The sequence below is a fragment of the Peromyscus leucopus genome, chromosome 9, assembly GCF_004664715.2.
Source record: "Peromyscus leucopus breed LL Stock chromosome 9, UCI_PerLeu_2.1, whole genome shotgun sequence".
NCBI lineage: Eukaryota > Metazoa > Chordata > Mammalia > Rodentia > Cricetidae > Peromyscus > Peromyscus leucopus.
The window spans coordinates 60,557,410-60,582,535 of NC_051070.1; the positions used below are offsets into that span (position 1 = coordinate 60,557,410).

Here is a 25,126-nt window from a genome sequence, read left to right on the forward strand (position 1 = left end):
CCTTTTAGTGGTTTGGAGGGATACAGTAGAAAAGGTTAGGATTTTTAGATTTGGAATAATTGAGGGGGGGAAAAGCTTCCAAAATTATTTTTTTAATGAATTATTTTTAGATTAATAATATTTGGAAATCACATACCCTTAAAAGAAATTGTAAATATTTATGAAGGAAAGCATACATAGAACATTCTTGAGATGTGCTATTTTAGTCAAGGGGATTTGAAACTCTCCCAATACTGAAGACAAACCCTGTAAAGAAAAAGAAGCATTTAATTTGACTTGTAGTATTTTCATATAACAGTTCATTAAACATTTCTTACCTCTTCAAAATACCTGGAAGTAATTGAAGATACAATTTAGAGATGGAATTATTGGAGTCATTGCCTGTAGTCATGCTGCTAAATTCAGTAGGAACTAGACAAAATCCAGATTGACTTTGTGGTTGTGAATTCCATGGATTAAGAGTAAGATCAGTGGGAACACTGGAGTCATTTCAGTAGAAGTTATACTTAAGTTAGAGTACCTGGGGAGCTGTCCTTGGAAGGCTTATCATGTCACAGGCTACTGGTGGAAAAGTGCTCTGATCTTCTGCCTTTATTACTTTTTCCAGAGTGTGAACCCTCCAAGAGAGTTATAAAACAGATTCTTCTGTCTCTGCGCTCGCTCTCTCTTTCTCTCTCGCTCTCTCTCTCTCTCTCTCTCTCTCTCTCTCTCACTCTCTCACTCTCTCTCTCTCTCTCTCTCTCTCTCTCTCTCTCTCTCTCTCGCTCTCTCTCGCTCTCCTCTCTCTCTCTCTCTCTCACACACACACACACACACACACACACACACACATCTGTCTGGCATAATACTCTTTACGTGATAATACTAAAACTTAGTCCCAAAGTTTGCAGCCTATCAAAACTAATGCTTAAGATCCCATCTCAGGCTTTTTGCCTTTTAAACAATGGTGGGCAAGTTATTAGTTAAGCTAGTGAAATTTCTACCGAATCCTTGTCAGCAAAGGTAAGGGTGGGGGGTAGACCTGGGGGTTGGTATTTGTAAGTCTTGGAGGTCATGGAATGATGCTATGCTGGATAAGTGGTACTCTCCAAAAGATTAATATTGGAGTTTTTAGGTAATTTTTTTAGTGTTCTCCTATGTGTTCATTTGTTGATTGATTGTTGAATTGACTGTGAGGCTTTTTTTTTAAAGAGGTTATTTTTTATTTTATGTATTCAGTGTTTTTACATGCATATATGTAAATGCACCACATGCATGCCTGGTGCCTGTGGAAGCCAGAAAAGAAAGAGGTGTCCAGACCCCCTGGAACTACTGGAGTTACAGATTGTTGTGAGTTTCCATGTGGGTGCTAGGAGCGAGCCTTTACAAGTGAAGAAAATGCTCTTAATGACTGAACCACCTTTGAGCCTCAGCTGAAACTTTATAATCCCTTCAGTAATATCATCAGAAAAGTAGCCACTTTGCCTTGGGTAATGTGAACAACCACCTTCCAGAAAGGAAAAGCCACAGGGACTAAGATTTGTGGTGAATTAGGGAACTAGTTTTTGATTAGACCTATATTTTCATTCTGATTACTAGAACAGTTCAAATTTATACCATTGAAATGGTGATGTCTTTTTATAGTCCAACAACTTTACATGGCTTTTATACAGTTGAATTTCAAGAATCTGTTGTTTGTCTTCTGATTGTCCCCTTTATTGGATATGAGCTTTTGCAGTGGCCCTTCTGTTCAAGGTTAGTCCTCCCTCTTTGTTTGAGGGCTTAAACTGTGTCTTTTTGTTGCTACCTTTTTTTTTTTTGACATACTCTCTGCTGCCTGCTCTAAGTGATCATGTTTGTCTAGTCGGCAGTCGCTGGTGTTGGAGTGGTCATGGTGAATACTAAATGGACATTGTCTGTTATGAACACTCTTCCCAAATGATCCCCACGTAGATTATTTTCTAGGGAATGACTAGCTACATCCTTTTTGTCATGAAATGTTCCTTTGATTTTTAGCACAAGTTATGGCAGTATACAAATGATTCTCAGATAAAATGATGTTGACAGTATTTCTCCTTTTAACGGTCTATGTTAAACTATACTAAGTTTCATTCAAACTTTCGGTATTTTTTTTTTTCTTTCCACAAATAAAAGTACTGCCTGATGTTTAGTTAAAGTAGATCCACCTTGGCTTAATTTTATTAATCTTGTTCCATACTGTTGTTTTAAACACTACTGAGAATTGCCAACAACTCTTTACTGAGAATTGCTTCCTTTTGAGGCCAATAATTGTTGGGAGAACAATTAAGGGAAAAAATAGTTGAAAGACTATTTTGAATCTTGCTGGACTTTAGGGGCATCTGCTTGTCCTGTTGTGCTAGCTAGACTAACCTGTGCCTGCCATCTTTGCATTGAGTCTTCTCTCTCTGTAGTGGCTTGGGAAAGTACTATGATAAGTATTTGGTTTTTGAGAAAGGCCAGCAAACAGCATAGAAATCTGTGCATTGCTAAAATACTAGAGTCTCTAGGTGATTTCTGTGATGTATCTTGGCCTGGAAAAACTGTCTTTTCTAAAATGATATGACAGCAACAAGAAAGGCAAGATTTGATTGACTTGTGTTTTCATAGCTTTTTAAGTCTCTAGAGCAGAAATGGACTCATCTAAAAAAGGTCAGCATTAGCTACAAATAAATAGAATGGAAAGGTAAAAGCCAGGAAGAGGTTCCTTTGTACTATGAAATAATTTCCTTTCTCAGGGTGTAAGACAGCAGCAGCTAGTAAAACACCATAGAAAGAGCTAGAAGAAATACTTATTTGAGATTGTAGTGGTTAAGTAAAATTAGGTTGCTAGAGAGATGAAGATAAATGTCTGAATCCAAATTTTAAGAGTCAGTACCTGTGCTATGTTCTCTCAGAAGAAAGATGAAGGGCCGATCTGCTTTAAAAGCAGGAGTCCGGGACCTCCTCAGCAGCACCACGGCTGGGGAGAGAATAGACCCTGTCACGTTTCCTGTCCACTGCAAAGCACATGCAGATGTAGATACATAGGTACTAACCTTGATTTGTCTTTAAGGAGTCAAAACATCTTAGTGACATTTTTCTGTGTGGTACTATGGGAGTGCAAATGGTGAAATTAAAGAGGAAAGATACTACTTAACCAATCCTGTGTCTCATTTTTAAAATATTCCATGAAATAGCTTCCCTCAAAGGTGAAATGCTGTATAGTTCTATTCTTTGTTGGTTGGGACAATGATACTTTGTTAAAATTGGTATCATTGCTTTTCAAAAGATTTTGGCTTCTGTCATTTAAAAAAAAAAAAGGCGACATCACACCTGGGCTTGGGTTTAAGTGGTGTGGTTTACTACTGGAATCAACTGGGCAGACTCAACAAGGCTAGACCTGCGTGAGCCGCTCTACACTGCTGAGTGCCTGGACTTCTGGATGTACCTGTGGCTGCCGATGACTTGGTGCCCTCCTCTGAAAGCTCCATCTTGGCCTTGTGGGTTGCTTCAGAAACATAAAAGTCATCTTGTCCTAATTCGAAAATGACAGAAACGTGAAGTGACTTACTTACGTTTTCTGTATGTACCATGTATGTGTTTGAAGACTCATAGGTAGTCAGTGCTGCAAGTACATAGGGAGTTATTAGATAGGAAACTGCCACTTTATTGTTTTTCTCCAACTCTCAAAAGCCTTATTCACAAAATTTAATACAGCTTCCCCCAAATTAGTAGAGACTGAACTCATAAAGTTCATTTTAAATGTTAATATTAAAATCTTTAGCCTATATTTCTAGAACTTAGGTAAGTCATTAGGCTCCCAAGAGTGTGTTATAAAGTAGTTACTATTGCCCAGGAAGAAGGTCAAGAAGCTTTTGAGATAATTTCCCCTTGACTGTCTTCTTGGGCTGTAGTTCTTAAGATACTGAAGATAAAGTCACAGGATTGTATTGAGGATAATCCAGTGTTAGAAATGCCTGCTGTTCCTTCCATTCTGTGGAGCTGGCTGTGCTGCTTGGCTAGTTAACATTAACAGCTGGAACCTGCAGAGAAATGTGAGGTTATAGCTGTATGTGTGCTAACACTTTAAAAGATAAGCTTAGCAAATAGTAATGAGAGAACTTAGAAGGCTTGACAGATTTCTGTAATTGAACAATTCTCCAAAGATGAAATATATGTTGCAATACAGGGCGAAGGTCAGCTAAGACTTTAAGCTGCCCAGCCCTTCTGTCTGAGAGGAAGTGCTAATCTGGTATCACACACACCCCATCAGAACTGAGAATATCCAGGTTTCAGACCCAAAGCCCATTTCTACCCAACCCCTTCCATTCAAGAAACTGCCCTCAGTAGCACACCATCAGAGAGACTTGGGTCTTAGCAGTCATTTTGATGTATTTAGGGAGCTTTGCTTGTTAGATTGGTCTGCACTAGACATGCACATGCAAGGAGATGGCCCCTGAAGGTTATGTAAGACTAAAAAGGAGCCCAGGGTACACATTCTTGTGTATCATCATTGCAGTGAGACAGTGGGGTATCAGATGGTTATTCCCGTTACAGGGAACAACTTTGCTGGCAGTAGAGGACAGGAAGAAGTCAGTAGATGTTCACTTGGTACCAGTGGAGAGTCAGGTTGGTTTAACGGTCTTTTTCTGCTTGACTTTGAGAGAAGAAACAAGATTGATTCTCTGTTAAGGATTAACCACTTGTAGTCCATTGAGCAAACCGTGGCAAAATTCAAGTTTTGTAAAGAGCAGCTTTGATAATCAGTTGAGGCTTTACTGTCTGTGACTTCATTACTATTCCGTCTGAACACTTTGTTATGATTAAATGAGTGAAGCTTCCCTTTGAAACCTTGTCAACTAACATACAGCAAATCTGAATACACCTTCCGTAAGCTAAGTCGGGCTGTTTTCAGTGTCTTTGAAACGGCAAGTGCATTGCTTCAGTAGACTTTTCCCCCACCAGATTCTAAGAATGACCCAATAATTGTTGGTGTTTGCATACCCATAGCTGAGACTACTCATAGCTAGTATGCCACCAACATAACATCTTTGAAGTTAAAGTGGGAGATGCACATTAATAGCTCCCACGTTGTTGTGAGTAGGAAACTTTCTTTGAGCTGCCGATATGCTAATGTTTGCTGTTGAGTAGCTCCAGCAAAACTGCAGTACATAGCTTTGAACCCCAAAGCCACCCTCACCTCCCATTTATCCCAGTTTACTAGCTGAACATTCTGGAAAGCACTTCAGCCAACTATAAACATCAGTGCCCATATTACATGTTACACAGCAAATGTGAAGGATTCTTCCGCCCTTCCTCCCAGCATACTGCCCATTTCTCTTCCATGGCACTATTAAGGATTGCCCCTCCGTCTTAGACTGTTACCTCTAGCAAGTAGACATTATGGCATATTCACTTTACTACTTTGCCCAATTTTCAGAATAATGCTTAGTACATAACACGTGTCAAAGAAGTGATTGGTGTATATATCCAGGAGTAAGCACGCTGTGGTCTTTGGCAAGTAATTCATTTCTCACCCCCTTGCTTGGTCTACTGTTGGTCACACGTTTGCAAATCATTGTCTGCATTTTGACATCGTCTCCTCCTCAGGATGGGGATGGGCATCATTTGCTTCCTTTTGTGTCTCTGATGATGATGATTTCCTTTAGGAAGAGCTACTTGCTTGTCTTTTTCATCCTTTGACTTAGCTACTAAGAAGTGACTGGTAGGTGTGTAGTGTACCATTGCAGCTAGCCCGGGATATGAAGTGTCAGGAAGAGTCTTGGGTGGCTCAACTAGCTATAGTTGGTTGCTTTCTGTCTTTGCCTCATTCTTTCCTTATTCCTTTCTGTGCGGTGTTGACTGTGCTCCCTCTGACCTAAGCTAATTCATGCACTTTAGACAATTGGCTTATTGGAGTCATTACCTTGGCTTGAACTTCTTACAGGGCAGAAATGGGAAGCTGACTACCTGCTTATGAAAGCAAAGACTAAGATGGTTTCTAAAGAGTTTTGAGTTTGTACACAAGGAACACTTCCTGAACTGGGGTGTTCATATCAAAGCCTGCTACTGATGGTTCTTAAGGGAGGGGGTTACACAGAAAGGGCCTACCTGTCCTCTCCAGTGAGGAGACTGGAACAATTCAATAACTGTGGTCTGTAGAGGTGTCAGTGGGGAGGGAGAGCTATATCTAGGCTCAGGTGAGCTTTGAAATGTTGAGTTCTTAAAATAAGAGAAGTGCTTTTTAGCTGGGAAAGGAGATTGTAAGTGATTCTGGCTTTGGAACCTAATGGAAAGGAAAGCTTTGTTGGGCTTCCTCGGTAATACAAATGTGGTGACCCCTTGTTAATTGAAGAGAGGATGGCTCTGTTTTCTGATCACTTCTTCTCTTGTAAAAACTGCAGATAAGGAGCCGGGCGGTGGTGGCGCATACCTTTAATCCCAGCACTTGGGAGGCAGGGGCAGGAGGATCTCTGAGTTCAAGGCCAGCCTGGTCTCCAAAGCGAGTTCCAGGAAAGGCACAAAGCTACACAGAGAAACCCTGTCTCGAAAAAACAAAACAAACAAAAAACTGCAGATAGGGCTGGTAAGATGGCTCAGCAGGTAGGTGAAGGTTCTTGCCTCACAAATCTGATGACCTTGGTTCAATCCTTGGAACATACATAAAAGTGGAAGGAGAGAACCGACTTCTCAGAGTTGTCTTCTGACCTCCACATGTGTGGATCATGTACTCCCTCCACCCCAGCATGCACGCACAATGTTTAATTTTAAAAACCAAGATATTGTGCCATACAATTGGTAAGGTGGCTGGTAGCTCTCCGTTTGTTCTAATGGCCGTTTGTTCTAATCGCCTTGTCTCTACAATAGGCAGAAGCCCACTGGTATGACATGAGTGGTCTTGGGTCATGTTTAAAGAAGGTCTTCGGAAAGCTATATCTTAGTTGGCAAGATGTATCTATTAAGGGTCAGATATTAAAATTTTTAGCTATCACCAATTTCATATCTGTCCCAGTAACTCAGTTTCATTACCAGAGCAAGAAACAGCCTTATATTATTTTTTTGAGACAGGGTTTCTCTCTGTAACAGCTCTGGCTGTCCTAGAACTTGCTCTGTAGACCAGGATGGCCTCAAAGTCACAGAGATCCATCTGCCTCTGCCTCTGCCTCTGCCTCCTGAGTGCTGGGATTAAAAGCGTGCACCACCACATCCCGGCAGATTATTTTTAATAAGTGTAAGCTGCTTAATTAATCAAAGCAGGTGTTGGGTCATCATTTGTTGATTTCTGTATTATTGGCACAAAACAATGGAAGAAGATTGTTAAGTCTTTTCAGTAAGAAACATGAATATAAGGTCCATATTTAACACATGCTGAATTATTAAGTAAGCCAGATCTTTGAGCCTGTAGTTCAATTCGTTTGAACAAATGTAAGTAAATGAATTGGATTAGATGCGAGCCATCTAAATGGTACCCACAAGACTTGGAGACAGGCTGGGGTGATGGCTCAGTTGGTAAAGTGCTTGCTGTGTAAGCATGAGGACCCAGATTTGACCCCATGTTAAGGCGAAGGGACACTGTGTTGTGTGCGGTTCCAGCACTGCATGGGCTGGAAGGAGTAAGGGAGAAAGGCTTGGAGTCCCGTAGCTTGCTGCCCAGTGTAGCCTAATCCCAGTGAGCATTTCTGTCTCCAAAACAGTGGGTCACTTATCATATAGGCCATGGGTATTTTTGCTTATAGTGGGACTGCAAGATGGGTGAAGAACACTACAAGATTGACATTTGAATATGTCTTTCTCACATTCTGAGGGAGAAAGGCTGGGAATTATGAAGGAGCAACAGTAAAACGGATTAATGCAGTGGTATGGAAGAAAGGGCCAAGAATAGCCTCAAAGCTGGCTAATTTTTTCCTTTTGGTACTGGGAACCGAACCCAGCACCCTAAAGTTTTTAATTTGGATGACTAAAAGAGTAATAGAATTTCCATTAGCTGAATTTTGAAGCCTTGAGAAGACCACCTGCTTGCCCATTATAAGACAGAATGTGCGCCGGGCAGTGGTGGCGCACGCCTTGAATCCCAGCACTTGGGAGGCAGAGACAGGCGGATCTCTGTGAGTTCGAGGCCAGCCTGGGCTACCAAGTGAGTTCCAGGAAAGGCCCAAAGCTACACAAGAGAAACCCTGTCTCGAAAAACCAAAGGGGGAAAAAAAAAAAAAAAAGATAGAATGTGCATAACTTGGCTGTCCCTCACGCCTTGCCTTTGATCATTTTGCTGTTATATTTTTCCTTTCCTGCAGTGTTAAAGCATGCCTGTTAAGGAAAATGTGTGGCTTGTGGTTCAGTATTGGCCTTGTGTCTAATTGTATACCAAGTACTGTGGACACTAGAAAGCCTAACTATTGTCTTATCTCTGTACATTTAGACAAGTAAAGCGGTGATAGGTAGGTTTTTTTGGGGGTGTGTGTTGTGTGTGTGTCGTAGCGTTGGAGATGGAACCCAGGACTTTGTGCATACTCAGCAAGCACTTTACTATGAACTCGTAGCCCCGAGATGGCAAATTTTTAGTACTGTAATTAGATGTTTCCTGCCATGCTTTATTTAATAAGTGACTTGCTGCTGTTCTGTTTGGTTACGTCTAAAGCACAAGCCAGGACTTGATGATCAGACTCTCATTATTTCTGTGATCAAGAAGGATTCTGAACAAAGTTTTAGTACCAGGTATTCCAATGGTCTGGTGTTGAAGATGGTAACTTTCAAGTTCACCAAGTAAAGGCAATGTCAACACTAATGAGAATGTCTGCCGCAGTGTTTTCTCCTCACAGCTAATCTGTAGAGTAGATACAGTCCAGGGCCTTTTGAGTTGGCAAAAGTTGAGAGAGTGGTTCCCTCAAGAAATTCTCCAAGTAGATGTTACCATTCCTTTTCCTTTCGGTGTGCAGTGTAAGCTCAGATGACAGGCTACCATGGTCCTTGTGGATCGGCAGCAGCATGTTAACTATGGAAAAGAATTTGAGCATGGATGCTAAGAAGAAGAGCATCTTGAGGCAAGGTCATGAAAGCACGGGAAATCTGAGGAATGGATGAAGGAAAGGTTTACACTTAGCTCATCACAAAAGGCAGGGGGAGTTAAAGGCAGCCAGGAAGGAAAAGGGTTGCAATAGGATGACCATGATGCTGAAGGTTCTGGTGCTGCCTTAGTCTTCATGAGAGTCTGGTCATGGCAGAGGGAGGGCTTTCTACTTATGGCCACTTTCTCCACTGTGAAGGTGGTTTCCAATTGCGTGCTTAATATCCCCAAGGAGCACCCTCACCCACCAAATCTAATCCAAACTTGATGTTATCAGAGGCACCACATTCCTACATAAAGCCAACCACTTTATTCTTTTAATCAAGTGTTTCACTGTCAAAAGCTCTATGGAGCCGGGCGGTGGTGGCGCACGTCTTTAATCCCAGCACTCGGGAGGCAGAGCCAGGCGGATCTCTGCGAGTTCGAGGCCAGCCTGGGCTACCAAGTGAGTCCCAGGAAAGGTGCAAAGCTACACAGAGAAACCCTGTCTCGAAAAGCAAAAAAAAAAAAAAAGAAAAAAGAAAAAGAAAAAAGCTCTATGGAAACAATAAAGATTCTTTTAATCAGAGTCTAACAAAACTGTCCCAAACATAATGCCCCCCAAAAATTGGAAGAATTGAAAAATTATTACCTGAAATTCCTTTCAAGTTAGCTTTGAGTGGGTCAAAAAGATCAGTGATACCCCATGATCTTAAAATGCTTTTTAAGTCAAACTGATTTTGGATCCGAAACCTGCAAAACAAAAGCAAACTATCAGTTGCTCTTTAGGATTCACACTATTCTCTCACACATGCCTCATGAAGTATGAGGTTCTAAATGGAGATCAGTGCACGCTCAACTCCCACCCCACTGTGTTCTTCATTATTCCTTCCCTTGAGTCAGACCTGGGACTAACCTGCCCCCTCTGGCCTTTTCCCCAGCGTGTCTATGCTGCTTATTTATGATGGCCCTGTTTTCCTTGACTGCCTTTTAGTAACTCCATTCTTCAGCTATTACTTGCCTACTCAGATTTTCTGACTTTTTCAAAATGGTACTGGAGTTAGAATCCAGGACCCCCTGCATACTCAACTAATATTCTATTTCTTAAGCTCCACTCCTAGCCTAGTCACTCCTGGTTCTTAAAGTCCAATTTGCAAAGTTGTACTCTTAGGGTGTACAGTGTGCGGTGCACCTCAGTTCAAATCTGGGCTATGGGAGCCCAGCCACGATCACTTGGACTTTGCCCCTCACATTTGGGTAGAATCTCAGACATAATAGATACATAATAGTAGCTCTAGTGCCTTGTGTAGTTTTTTCTACTGTGTAACACATTTTCATGTTTGCTGCGTGCAGTATGTGCCTTTGCTGTGAGCAGAGAAGGAACTAAGCCTTGAATTGCCCCGTAAGCCATTGAGCGCAGAAAGAATCAGCACATCAGCATTTCCCCAGGAGAAAGCACTTATTTGCTGTTGAAGAAGCCTTCAAATAGACTGCATCTGCCATTTGTCTTTGAAAATTATATATATATATATATATATATAATTTAAATGGTCTTTTGTATAAACCATACATAACTTTAGAAAAGCAAAAAAATATGTTGACATTTCTCAAACTATTCGGCCCACTTCCGAAATTGTCTTAAGCACAGAGAACATCCTTTTCGAAAACTGTAAACGCTGAACGTACCACTTAGCGCTATGGACCTGGTTTTTCAGTTTGGTTCCTCTCATCAGGAACTTCTTATTTTACAGACTCAGTGGCAAGTTCCCTGAACTCTATTTCCTGGTTGTATTTCTTTGTGAAATGAACATGACAGCCATCAAATCAAATCAAAATAGGCTTGTGACAATTCACTGCAGAGTAAAGAGTTCAGTACAGTGCCCAGCATGGCCTGGTGCTTAGCATTGTGTTTTCACGGTGGCTCACAACAATATCAAGAAAGTTAAAGTCTCTTTGAAACCAAAGACATGAGTGAGAAAACTGAATAATAATACCATGTTTTAGTAAAGTAGCAGCACAAGTCAGGTCTGACTTCGAAAGATTCCAGGGGTGTTCCTGTATGATCATGAAAGCAGAACGAGAAGAAACGCCACAGGAACTCTAATAAACAGCCAAGAAGCTGCCGCCTAACCTGTACAGAAGCTAGACTAGGGCATTAAAGAAAACAAAGCCATGTTCCATATGAATTCTCAACAACATAGTAGGGATTGGCTTGAAATGAATTGGGTCCAAATTGAATCCAGCATCACATAAATCCTGCCACAATCAGGTAGACTTTATTGCAAGAATGCAAGACATAAAAATAAGATAACACATGCTAATAAAGTAAGGGGTTAAGATCACATGGTCATCTCAACAGATGCAGAAAAGGCTTTTATCAAAATCTAACACCTTTTCACGATTGAAAATCAATAGGACTTAGAGGGATGTTCAATGACAGAACACTTAGCTAGCTTGCTTGAACCTCACTGCTGAAAACAACAAAAAACAATGTCCAAACAAAAAGCCCAACAAGCATCAAATACTCAGCCAACTTGGGACATGAGGTGACTCAAGATAAAGAATGTCCACAAACTCCCCACACCTAGCATCTTTCCTTCAAGTTTGCCATCTAAGATCAAGAGCAAGGCAAGGATATCCACTCTCACCACTTCTACTTGGCCTTGTGCAGGAGGATGGGAAAGGCAGTTGCACAAGACAGATAAAAGCATCCATATTAGAAAGGAGGTAAAGGCTAGGGATATAGTTCAGTGGTGTAGCACTTGCCTAACATACAAGAGGCTCTGAGTTCAGTCCCCAGTACCATGAAAAAAATGTTGTAAAATAAAATAGAGTTTAAAAAGGGAAGAAGAAACTATCTGAATGCATAGATGACTTGGTCTTGTGTGTAGAAAATACCAAAGAACACTCAAAAACCCTTTTAGAGCTAATTTGAGATAATCTCATTTGAGATACAGTATCAAAATATATAAAGATCAATAGCATTTCTAATATTGACAAAGTGAAGATGAAACTCAGAAAATAGTTCCAATTCTAATCCACCAAAATAAGCCAAATACTTAGAAATAAATTTAGTAAAGGAAGTGCAAGGCATGAACCCCTAGAAACAGTGAACTGAATGGGAGGCATCCAGAGCTCACAGCTTGAGACACCCATGTCAGAAGATAGTACTCCCTGACTCACATACGTATTCAAGACATCCCCGTGTCTAATGCCAACTTGCTTGTTTGGGGTAGAAACCGGTAAGGTTGATCTTAAAATTCGTAAGTAAAAGTCTTTAGGAAGAAGGGAACAAGGTTGGACTCACTTCCTGATTTCTAGACTGACTGGTGTTCTAGGAGCCACAGTGACACAACACTGTAAAAATACAAGAATCGAGCCGGGCGTTGGTGGCGCACGCCTTTAATCCCAGCACTCGGGAGGCAGAGCCAGGCGGATCTCTGTGAGTTCAAGGCCAGCCTGGGCTACCAAGTGAGCTCCAGGAAAGGCTCAAAGCTGCACAGAGAAACCCTGTCTCGAAAAAAAAAACCAAAAAAAAAAAAAAAAAAAAAAAAAAAAAAAAAAAAAAACAAGATTCTATGCCCATAGAATCAAACAGAGTTCAGAAATAAACCCATATGTTTGGCAATTAATTTTGACAATGATGTCAAGAACACATAATGAAGGAAAGAATGATCCTTTCAACAAATGTATAGGATGCTGGGCCAATCACCACATGCAAACACATGAAGGCTTGGCTTTTCTTCACACTAAAAACAGTTGACTCTCAAAATAACATGGGCTTCAACTGATGGGTCCACTTACTATGGAAAACTGAAAAATTTGCAACAATTTGAAAATCTCACGGGTGAACTATGCAGCCTAGAAAAATAATGCTGAAGGGGAATGTATGTCATTTGGTCTAATTTGCTGTTTACTACCAGAAGACACGTACAAACATATTAAAACAAGTTAAGCTTAACATACACATAGAGACTGTCACAAGCAGCAGTTTCACTCTTGAAAATGTGAGCAGATGCAAAGGTGCTGTGTTGATTCATAACTGCGTAAGATTGACACCCTGGTGTGATCATTTCACGGCCTCTTCTGTTGAGCATCTGCAGGGCTCCCCCCACTATTCCATGATTATCTCCGTGAAGGTGGCCAGTTAGAAGTGGTCTCCTGTGGGCCTCATTTATTTTTAATCATACATAATACATACTGTACACAAAATACATATGGCGTGTAGCAACTTGATATTGGGACAAGAGCAGTCAAGAGCAGGCTATTAGTAGTTTTGTGGAAGCCAAGAGTTACATGCAAACTTCCAACAGCAAGGGAGGGTGGTATTCCCTGGCCCTCAAGTTGTCAAGGTACAATAATTAATTCACAGTGGACCAAAAACCTAAAAGTAAGAATAAAACCTATAAAACTCTTGGAAAAACTAGGCATTGATCTTTGAGACTTTAATTAGACAATGATTTTTAGGAATTACACAAAACAGTATCTCCTAGAAATGGCTGCATAAGCAAGACCAGAGCAGTGGCCATCAATGGACCTGTTAACATGAAAGGGGGGGATTTCCTCTGAGTCACACCTCCAGATAAAGAACTGAAGGCAGCTAATGACTGCTGTATGTATGTAACTATAATAGCAATTTGAGGAGGGGCATGGGAGCGGCTCCAGAGAGGGTAGCTGGGAAGGCCTGGAAGGCGGAAAGGGAGGAGGAAAAGTAATGTTATTCCATTTCAACTAAAAGCATTTAAAAAGAATGCTTAAATCAAACATGGTATATCCATGCACTAGAATGTTATTCAGTCATTATAAAGAGATGAAATGTTCAAACTTTGTGCTAGCTGAAAAAGGTCCAATAAAAGGGCTAACACTGTACTTTTTGATTTGCACGAACTATCCCTAAAAGATAATCCATAGAGATAGAGCAAAGGAGTGGCTGCCTAGCACTGAGAAGTGATGACTAATGAATATGAGTTTCTTTTGAAGGTAATGAACCTCTTTCAGAACTTGGAGTTGGTTGGAGGTGCAGCTCAGTTGATAAAGTGCTTGCCTAGCATGCACGAAGCCCCAGGTTTGATCCCCAGTACTACAAAGACCATCTGCCCTGGTGCACACCTATGAGTCCAGGAGTCGGGATCCAGAGGCAGAAGGGTCAGAAGTTGAAGGTCATCCTTGGCTATGTGAAACACTCAAAAAAAATTATAATTAGTATTAATGGTTGCAAAATTTTGTAAATATACTAAAAAAGACATGCAATGTGCACTTATTATTTATTTATTTATTTATTTATTTATTTATTTATTTATTTATTTATTCATTCATTAAGATAGGGTTTGCTAAATAGCTGTGGCTGTCTTAGAACTAACTATGTAGACCAGGCTGGCCTCGAACTCTCAGAGATCTGCCTGCCTCTGCCTCCCAAGTGCTGAGATTAAAAGTAGTGTACTAGCACACTCGGCTCAATGTGCACTTTAAAAGTGACTTTTATGGCCATTACATCACATTTAAAAGAGAGAAAGAGAGAGAATGTCCTTAGAAAAGTATTGCACATCATGGTGGCCAGTGGTTTCTTCAAGGAGGCAAAACTCAGTTATATCATTTCAATTTTGCTTGGGTGTGTCCCCAAAGGTTCTTGTGCTGGAAGCTTGTCTCCCAGGGTAGTGGTATTAAGTTGGTGGGGCCTTTGGGATGTGGGGCCTGATAGAGGGTGACCGCTCAGGACAGCCCCTGAGGGCTATAAACATAGTTCTGCTCTTGCTTTCCACGGGAGTGGTTCTCAGTGCATTAGAAGGCAGAGGCAGATGGAAGTTAACCCAGGAAGTTAACTCAACTGTATGCGCCATGATCTACTTTGCAGTGACTTTAGAAGAGACTTGACCCCCAGGGAACTTCTCCTTAGCCTAAGCTCATTTGACAAGCTAGTCCAGTAGGAGGACAGGCCTTGGAGTCTGACCGCTAAGCACCACTGGTTACCATACTGATTCCCCTGTAAGGAAGACGCAGCCACTCACCTGGGGAGGAACACATCCATCCTGGTTCTCTTCAGCCTGGTGGCCCAGAGATGGATGACTCTGGCTGTGAGGTGTGGTTCAATGAGGTCCAGAGGGGTATCCTTGTCTTTCGGAAGCACCAGGAACAAACTGGCCACCCTTCCCAGGTACAACAGCTCTAGAACATCTACTTTATGGCCTGCAGCATCCTGGAACTGACCTAAGGGTTCAGTGGGTCAGGAATTAGCTCTGTCTTAGGAGCCAGGGAAACCATACATGCCATAACCTGGGGTAGGCAGACTTACAAGACTGCACTAGTAAAGGAGAATGCCAATTTCAGCCTCAGGAAGCAGTCTGAGTATGGGAACTGTTGGGTGACATGGCCCCTTTACTGACCCTAAAGCCCTCTAAGATCTCCCATGGGGTCTTACTCAAGGATCCATAGCAGCTGCGCCTGCTGGGGCAATGTCTTGAGGGAGCTTGACCAGTCTGCGCTTATTGGGGCCCAGGATCTTTGTCTTACATCTTGTTTTTCAAGAAAGGCTTTAAATCTACATTTCCTATGAAAAATCCCCAACTCTTGAAACACCTCACAGACCCAACAAAACACACATCCTGGCTGGATTTGGCTTGAGGACTGATCGTGTTCAACTGTGACGTAAACACATAGTTCTCAGGCTGGGCACCTGTGAGTTTGTGGGTAGAGAAAATTGCTGGTTGAAGACAAGTCCAGGCCACCAGGCAGAGTGTGACTGCAGAAGGATGAGATGGGACAGGTGGCAGATTGCAGCAGAACACACTGGGCTGGAGGAGGGATGGGGTGCTGCTGGGGGGATTTAGGGAGAAAGGGGGAGATGAGTGTTAGCTGTGGCTCATCCTTAGCACAGAGCCGGCTGGCATTTATAGCATACATGAGCCCACCAGGCATCTGCTGACACTGGGAACCTCCCCCACTGATCGGGACAAGTAACCATAGGCAGGAGGGCCACACGGAGCAATGGCATTTCAGGACCAGGGGGCCCTGTAGTCTGGAGGCCTATTTAGCCCTCATTTGGTCCAGGCTGGGTGTTCTGCCATGAAAGTGTCTTCTAGGAGAGGTGTTTGGTCCAGGCATTTTTGATTTCATATGATCATGTTCATACTCAGTGCAGAGGCCAATGCCAGGCATGAAATGGGGTTCTCTTCCACATTTGTGTCCTCGGCATCCGGATGGACCACCATCCAAGGCCCCTCTGTAAGTCTCCTGCGACTCCGCGCTTGCTTTCCTTCACTCACCCATGTGTCCATCCAACCCTGTGACACAGAGACCACCTCCCCTCTCTTGTCTGAGTTGCTGGCTTTCCTCTAACTTTCTGATGTGAAGGGGAGGGGGACTCACCGTAACTGACCTCTGCCACTTGGTGCATCCCTGGGACTTGAAGGATGAGGCCATGGGCGCAGGTGAAAGGCAGGGACTGCGAGGCTAGGGAAGAGAATCTCCTCTGCCAGGTACTTTGGAAGGTCATGGTGCTCATGATGGAGAGCTGAGTAGACAGGGCACCAGCCCGTCCCCACAGTGGGCTACCTGGACCCTCACCTATAGATAGAAGAGCTTGTTTCTCTCTCCCCCTCCCTCTCCTCTCCCCACTCCGGCCTTCCTCCCCACTCCTCCCGATTCATGTTATTTTCAGTTTATCAGAGAAGCTTTAATTCCGTATGCTCAAGGGACCCACAGTGGCTGGCTGCTAACTGGCTTTGAACTTATTGTCATGGAAATGGGGAGTGAGAACTCAGGCTCTCAGTGGGCCCCTGATAACCGCACTCCCTGCTCAGGGGCTCAGGGACAGTGAGGCACCTTACAATTTGAACTGCAGCTTTCTTATTAGCATGTATTCATTATAGTCTCCCTCCCTCCCTGTTTCTCACTGGTGCCCAGAATGCCCAGGGTCTGTTGAGTCATTTCCCAGAGATCAGCAGGCAGTCTCCCCAGGCAGATGCTTGCAGGGAGCTCTAGAGAAGACTTCACTCTGTCACCCCCATCTTGGGGGCCACTAATTGCTGAGCCGCATCCCTCACCACACCTTTGCTGAGGCAACTATGATCCGAACACAGTCTGGGGAGGGCTGCGGTTAGAACGTCATGTAAGAACAGGAAGGAGCAAGCAGACCATCCCTACAGGGACAGTTTCTGTTCCAGGCCTTCAGTTGTTTAATAAACACACTGTGGGCCAGGTTCTGCCTAAATGCTTGAAGAAATCTCCCTGACTTTTTGGTGTTGTTCCTCATTTCCCAGATGAGAGAAGTGGGGCTCAGAGAAGTTGCCCACATACTACCATTCACCCAGTCACCCCCCAAAAGATCCTTGCTTTTGAATCTGAGCATATTCACCAGCTCCATAGTCATCGCTTTGAATAGCTACACCAAGTCTTCCTTTTTCTTAAGGGGAAGCCAGGCTGTGAGTTGAGAACACCTATGTTGAATTTCGAGTGGGTTCCTTGGCAGCTCAAGGAGGAGACAGGGAATCACTCCTTAATCAAAAACATATTTTAACTATGTGTCTATGTGTTTGTCTCCGTGGGAGTATGTGCACATGAGAGCAGGTAGCCTTGGAGGCTAGAAGAGGGTATCAGATCCTCCACAGGGGGTTAAAAAGCAGTTGTGGGCTTTCAGGTCCACGCTCTTCACAGCTGAGCCATATCTCTGGCTGCAAAGATCACTCCTTGTAAAATAAATTGCTGAAGACAGCATAGAGCATTTGAAAATACTGAGGGAGTGCAGCACTCAGTCTACATGCATCCCAGCTTTCTGTTTGTGTGTTTGTTTCTTGGTCTTCTAAGACAGGGTTCCTCTGTGTACCTTTGGAGACTGTCCTGGTCTCACAGAGATCCGCCTGCCTCTGACTCCCAAGTGCTGGGATTAAAGGCTTGGCCTCTGCCCTGTTTTTAAGTAACACTGGATCTTGAACATTCTCCATTTATCTGAGTCTTTTGTGTGTTTACCAAGAACACTGCAGCCAGTCTACCTGGATTAGAATCCTGGCTTGGCGGCCCATGGGCAAGCAAGAAACTCAACCCTTGGTGCTTCGGTTCCTCCATTTGTGAAAAGGAGACAGCCCCCACCTTTTAGACTCAATGGGCAGGTGAAATGGAATCCGATTTCAAACAGCACTAAATAAATAGATGAAAGACTAGCAGGTGTTTGTGACTTCCACCCACTTCATAACAATCATAGCACACGGTGGTACCACTGATGATTGGATTATGCATAGCAAAACTCCAATAGAACCAAGTGAAACATTAATTAGAACTTGTCCTTGTGTGTGTTTCCTTAACCTAAGTTTCCCAGAAGCTACTTTTCTGCCCCCCCCCCCCCCCCCCCGTCCCCTCCACCCCACTGCAGTTTGTTGTCTGTCACCTGGGGTTAATTGTAGGTGAAAACAGAACTCGGTGAGAAATGGCCTGGGGAGAGTGACATGGGACAAATCCTGCAGGGTGTTTCCAGAGGTGATAGGCTCTGAGGAACACCTTTCCGTGTGCCCATGTGCTCAAGTATGGGTGTGTATGTGGGCGTATGTGTGTATTTATGCTGGGGTGTGAAGAGGAGGAACCGAGGAGGCACAAGCCAGCTTTGGTTGTTTCACAGAACATGGACGTCACCGTCACTCAAAGGCAGATCTGCTGTCTCAAGCTCTGCCGTAATTCAGGGCATCCTGAGCCTCACCACGGCTTCTGACAAATGATAGGTGATGACACTATTTCTTTCCAGCCCTCTGCCCTTGGCCTCGCCAAGGAGGGTGGTTTGCCTCTTACCTGTGCTCTGTCTGGCTGTGCCTTTAGAGACCTCCAGGGTGGTGCTGTTGGGCTCACTAAAGTTGGCTGGCTCCAGACTGCTGTTGGCCCACCAGGAGACCTGCTCCACAAAGCAGGGGGACAGAGACGTTCCGGTTTGCATGAAAAGGGTGCAGGCCAGCTCCATCCCGATGCCCTGACTGGAGCTGTGCAGTGTGGTATAAACAGCGTGCAGGAACGCTCTCACTCGCGGGTCTGTGAAAAAGGAGTGCTTGGAAGGGCTTGCACAGCGCCCATCTTGCAGGTTGTCTCAGAAGGTGTGTCCCCCCCAAAAAAATCCCTCACTGGAAATGGCATAGCTACCTGAGTCAAAATCCACCTAACCCTGTAGCTTAAAAGTTGGTCCGCAAACATGCTAGATCATGAACAAATGTAGCTGGAAGGGAGTCTGCTGATGCCTTGGAAGTGGCAAAGCTGCGCTTTCCTGACTTCCTGATTCAGAGACATTGCTGAGTTCCGGGAGGTGAGTGTAGCAAGCTTTTTCGTCGGCCACCAGCTCACAAACATGGAGACGATTTATTGATTATGAAAGCTTGGCCATTAGGTTAGGCTTGTCCCCCTAGCTCTTATAATTTAAATTAACCTGTTTCTATTATTTTACGTTCTATCACATGGCTCAGTTACCTTTTCTCTGTCCCATATGTCCGACTTGTTCTGCGACCTCTTGGCATTTCTGGTGCACCTAGATTCATCCTTCTGACTTCCTCCCTCTCTGCCTGGAAGTCCCGCCTATCCTCTCCTGCCTAGCTACTGGCCATTCAGCTTTTTATTACACCAATCACAGCAACACATTGTCACACAGTGTATAAATATTCCACAGCAGGAGAGCCTAGAGCTGGGATCTGGCAGGTCCATTGTGCCATGATGGAATTTCTAAGATGGACCTAGAGAGTTAGATATGTGCAGTATTGTAACAATGGTGGGCAATGGCTAAGGAGCTGCTGTCCAAGTTAGGCTTTGCTGTGATTATGCACTACAACCAAAGGCAACTTGGGGAAGAAATAGTTTATTTTACTTTACCTTACAGTTTACAGTCCCTCAATGAGGGCAGAAACTCAAGGCAGGAGCCTAGAGACAGGAACTGAAGCAGAAACCACAGAAGACCGCTGCTTCCTGGCTTGCTCCCTGTGTCTTGCTCAGCCTGCTTTCTAATACAACCCAGGAACTAGCTGTCCAGGTGGCAGCACCCACAGTAGACTGGGTCCTTCCACATCCATCATTAATCAAGGAAATGTCACACAGTCTTGCCTACAGGACAATCTGAGGGAAGCATTTTCTCAACTAAGGTTCCTCTTCCCAGTGTGTCAGAACACCTGTCTTGTCAACATATCAAACCTAAGTTCTCGAATGTAGGGTCTTACTGAACTAACCCCCCTGCTCTCTTAAACGTCTCTTGTCATATGTTCCATTACAGCAAAGAGAAACAACAACAACAACAACAACAAAACAATACAGCCTGGGACTGCTGTTCTTAGAGCCAGAAATAGTAGCAGAGTGACCATCCTGAAGTGGATTTTTATGTGATTTCCTGTCTCCACTGAGCCTGACTAATCCCTGTCCATCTACACACAGAGAAGCTCGTTTACATACATTCCAGAATGTGCAATGCTAGAATAGATTTTTAAAGCTTGATGCTGTCTACAAACATTGTACACAACACTCCACAGTCCCAGTTACAATGAATGCTCTCAGCAACACTTTGAAATAAAGGCTGTGGTCCTTCTGTTGTAGGGAGGAGGCAGCTGAGGCTCAAACCCATTCATCACTTGCTTAGGGTCACCATGTCGGAGGTCGTGCTGTGGCCCACAGGAAGAGGAGTATCTGGGCTTGAGAAGACCCTGCTTGGAGGATCTCTGTTCTCCTGATGAACAGGAGGTGTGGAGCACATAGACTTTTGGGGGGAATGGGGGCTATATTTACTACATTCTAGAGCCTTCTAGAGGAGCAGAAGTGAATGGTCTGAGAGCTGAGACAAGGCTCTCCAAGCTCTCTGAGAGGAACCATGTCTCTGCTGGCTTCCACTCAGCCTCCTTCCTCCAAAGTAAAAAGGTGTTGGGAGAGTGCCTAGAATTAAGTAGTTGTAACAGGGTGCTGAGAGAGAAAAGGAAGAAGAAAATAAACCCACAGGACCTGAAAAATCATCCTTTTAGTTTATCTGATAGGTGACTCCAAAGCTGGTGGATCTGGGCTCTGGAAGGTTCTAGACTCTGGAAGATTCATGTCTATAAAAATTTCAAACTATGAGAAATGTCTTCCAAATACAGATATTTTAATTTTCAAGAACTCTGAGAAGGGTGTGTGCAGGTACTCCCCAGCAGGCGTGGTTGGGATGGGAGGAGAATGAACCTGCCTCTGATGGGGAAGAGAGAAAGCAAGGTGCTTATAAATTGATGCAACTGCTTCCTGGCCCCAGCGGGGCTGAGGAACTGTAGAGAGAGCACAGGCTTTGGAATCAACAATCTGGAGCTGGAACCCTGGCTCTGTCACCTGCCACTGGGTCAGATGGGCTTTGCCGAGCCATTTATCTCTTGTGTTAGTCTGTGAGAATCAAATGGCACAGTTGCAAAAGAAAATTCAAATTACAAAACAGAATTCTTTCCCTGGGACTGGACCACCTTCCTTTCTGAACCCTCTGTGCTAAAGTGGTCTCATTAATTTACCTAGAAGAATAATGAAAACGCTTAGAAGCTGGAGCATTGGGGAATTGTGCGTTCCCCATAGACACAAGACCCAGAGAATCCAGGCTGGATCTGACTTGAAAGCCTGCTCCCCGAGGACTCGTTTTCACAGTATTAGAAGTTGCTGTGCAAGCTTCCAAGGGAGGGAAGCAGCCAGTAGTCTTACCCAGAAGAACTACAACAATGACCAGCATGGCACAAAACCCCAGAGGGGTAACAGTGGTACACGTACCTTGTCAGTAGCCCACAGCTCTCTAATTGAACGTAAGACCCACTCAACAAGGGGGAAATCATCCTTGGTATGGGAAACCTAGCCAACCACCCGGATCTTAGAGGAGAACCTGCAACCACTGCTTTACTAACCAGCATAGTTTCTAAAGGCATTCCAAATATCTAGTCTTTATACCCACAGATAAGAGTAGCTCTCAACCCTCACCAAAGAAACCTCTCCTTGCAACAGATTGGAGACCATTTACAGAACACCACAACCGGTCAAATGCAGTGCATGATTCTGTAGTGCCCAGACCCAATAGATAACACCTGCAGCACAACTCCTTCACCTCAGGTAACACAGTGAGGGAGAGGGGGCTGAAAGGCTGTAAGAATGAGAGGACCAAGAAATCTACTGTGAGACTGTGTCTCTCACAAATGACAGGGACGTTTTACCCATGCAAGCACTACGATGATAGACATGCTAATATAGAAGGGAAATCTCCTGGAGTCTTAGCCCTAGAAAAAGAACTACAGGCAACTGAGGAATGCTGAGAAAGAAAGAAATAGCCTCCCCCACGGAAGAGCCCTCCCCTAATTGGTTATCCAATACCAAGTGGTCAAACCCTGAAATCGTACATATACAAGTACCATTAAGTGGACTGAACAGGTTGTGTTTATATATTTAGGTATTTGTGTGTGTGTGTGTGTGTGTGTGTGTGTGTGTGTGTGTGTGTGTGTGTATCAATAGCAAATAAAAAGAGGCCACGATTTCAAGAAGGAGCAAGGGGGCTGGAGGTATATATGGGAAGGAGTTGAGGGAGGAGAGGAAAGAGGAAAAATGATGTAATTATATTTTAATTAAAAAGAAAGAATATATTAAGAGTTAAATTCCGTGTACATGTGTGTTTGTGCACATGAACGCAATGCTCCCAGAAGCCAGAAGATGGTGTTGGAGCTGGAGTTTCAGGTGTTTATGAGCTCTCTGGCATGAGTACTGGGAACCAAGTGTGGGTCCTCTGCAAGAGAAGCATGTGCTTCTAACTGCTGTGCTATGGACATCTTCCCAGTCCTGTATTACCTTGTAAAAGAAAAGCTGGGCTGTGGCAGGCAGCTGGCATTGGTGTATGACTGTAAGCAGGGCACAACACAACTAAAATGGAGAGAGTGATGAAGAGACTCTGAGGATGGCCTGGCCCTGTTCTTACTGACTGATGATGGCTCCAGGCGAAGCTAGAGCAGTGTGTGGTTCAGAAATGTAAGGGGTTTTTTTGGTTTGTTGTCCTGCAATAGAATTCCTGACACCTGGACAGGAACTAACGGGCTCTGTGGAAGCCCCGTTTTCATCATCATAGTTGTCAGCCAGTTAACCAGGTACCACGATGGCATCCGGTCTCGGAACTGACCCTCTCTTGCACGTCCCACTCTAATCACCCTGACTTGTGTGAGACTCTGTGGAAGGCTGAAGGGCCCGCCTTTTCCTTAGTTTTTGCAGTTCTGCTTCCTGGCCAGGTCACATATATTATTTTCTGGGGATCCTCTGACCTGCTGGTGGAATCACAAAAACACTTGACACCCATCTCCATCTACAAATACACACATGGCACCCACCCCTATCTGCAAACACACACAGCACCCACCCCCGTCTACACGTGTTGTTCCCCTGAGACCGAGTTGCTACCTTCAGAGTTCTCCTCACGTACACAAGCCAAGTCCCTAAGCAGTCGTGGCCCTTCTAGAGAGAGCACCACAACTCTTGGTGAATCGTGCTGTGCTGACTCTAACAGGAGCCCGTGGACCTGTCCACTCCTATGGTACATAACTGCTGAGAACAGCAAAGGTCTAAAAACTACCTCAAGTTTCAGTTGTCACGGGAGAGAACAAACCCATCTGTTATCCAGCTGGAGTGTAAGACTTGTTTCAGCAGTGGCCAGCGTATGCACCCAGGAGGACAGGCAGTTCAGGCGGCACTTGGTACCTGACCAGTTGAGTGCCAACCTTGGCTTGCCAGCTCAAGCAAAGGAAGCCGTGGCCAGGCTGGGTTGACATTATTTCTTGTGACATTATTTCTTCTGACAAATCTTAATTCATACAAAGACCACTCATGTCATTTTTAGTGACATGTTCATTGTTTTGATGGGGTTTTTGCTCCATAACTGGAACTGAGAAATCTGCCTCAGCCGCCACAGTAAGCTTTTTATTGGCATCCTGTTCTGAGACTGACAAGGGAAGGTGATGTTTGCCGTAGCCTACAGTTGGTCAAGTGCTGAGCTGCATTAGGAGTGTAGGTTCATGTGGGCTGAACTGTGTCCTGAAGACTCTTATCACTGTCAGGGGAGCTGTTCTGAGATACACAATACAAAGATTTAAGCCGATGAATTGAGCACTGGCCGGAAATCACAGAATCATGACAATAGGTTGGCCAGAAGCATGGTCTTGGATCTAAACAGTTTGAATTAAATCCAGCCCTGCCACTGATTGGCTATGTGACCTAGCAAGTTGCCTCTACCCTGTGCCTATCTACTTCCCCAGATAAAGATGAAAATGACGTCATCAACCTCAAAAGGGTGTTGAAGCAATCAGTGAATGTTTACAAGGTGTTTCCCATGCTGCCCAGCTACAACAGGCACAATAACAGGGGCCGGGGGTTGCTCAAGACTGAAGTACTGCCATGAGGCTGGAAGGGAGGCTGCACAGTTGAGAGCAAGCACGGCTGTAACGTCTGAGTGCTTCACGCACGCACGCACGCACGCACGCACGCACGCACGCACGCACGCACGCACGCACGCACGCACGCATGGCCATGGGAGCTGAGCTCCCCACTCCTGAGAGCACGGGAGCAGAGAGGAGCAGGGACCAGGCAAGAGAGAAAAAGCCTCTTACCTTGCACGGTATACCCCAGGGCACTCGCCAGCTGCCAGCCAGTGTTTCCCCGGGCTCCAAACTGCAGGATCTCCAGGGAGAGGGACACACTGGCGGGGGAGATGACAAAATTCGTCCCGTTCCTCTCTGCTGCTGCACTCCGGTAGAGGTGAAGGGCAAACTCGGTCTTCAGCAACCACAGGCCTTCACTGAGGGGGCTGCTTCCTCCTGCTGAGGAGCAGGAGGAGAGAAGAAAGAGGGTGACCAGCAGGAGAGGCGGCATGGAGGCTGGGTACCTGCAGTTCGGAGGGAGGAGGAGAAGCAGAAGGAGAGATGCTGGCGACAGTGACGACAGCTTGTCCCATCGCCTGAGAACCGCGGCACCCAGCTTTGTCTCCAGGGGCCAGGAATGGCCAAAGACCAGGCTTGTTGAACTTTCTTGATTACTCACCGTGATCCTCCTACCTGTCTAGGTTGCTTGACTGGGCTGGGATCCTTTTGAAAACTCAATCACGGGGTTGAAGATCTGCTCCTGTTACTTCCCGCA

At 44.4% G+C, this 25,126-nt stretch overlaps 1 protein-coding gene across 1 annotated transcript; it reads right to left on the reverse strand.

The window, feature by feature from the left end:
• Nucleotides 1–1,787: 1,787 nt before the first annotated feature.
• Serpine3 (serpin family E member 3) lies at nt 1,788–24,872 on the reverse strand. Its single transcript, XM_028884123.2, has 7 exons — nt 24,601–24,872; nt 18,791–19,024; nt 16,382–16,579; nt 15,025–15,223; nt 9,672–9,772; nt 3,428–3,514; nt 1,788–2,959 (listed from the first exon to the last, which is right to left on the reverse strand). The coding sequence occupies exons 1-7, from the start codon at nt 24,860–24,862 to the stop codon at nt 2,862–2,864; spliced, it is 1,179 nt and encodes a 392-aa protein (XP_028739956.1). The 5' UTR covers nt 24,863–24,872; the 3' UTR covers nt 1,788–2,861.
• Between the last annotated feature and the right edge of the window lie 254 nt (nt 24,873–25,126).

Coding starts and splice junctions, on each gene's coding strand:
- Serpine3 (XM_028884123.2), bottom strand. CDS start 24,862: ATGCCGCCTCTCCTGCTGGTCACCCTCTTTCTTCTCTCCTCCTGCTCC. Junction 9,773..15,024: donor ATGGATGTGTTCCTCCCCAG/GTGAGTGGCTGC, acceptor TTTGTTTTGCAG/GTTTCGGATCCAAAATCAGT. Junction 2,960..3,427: donor CAAGTCATCGGCAGCCACAG/GTACATCCAGAA, acceptor TTCTCTCCCCAG/CCGTGGTGCTGCTGAGGAGG.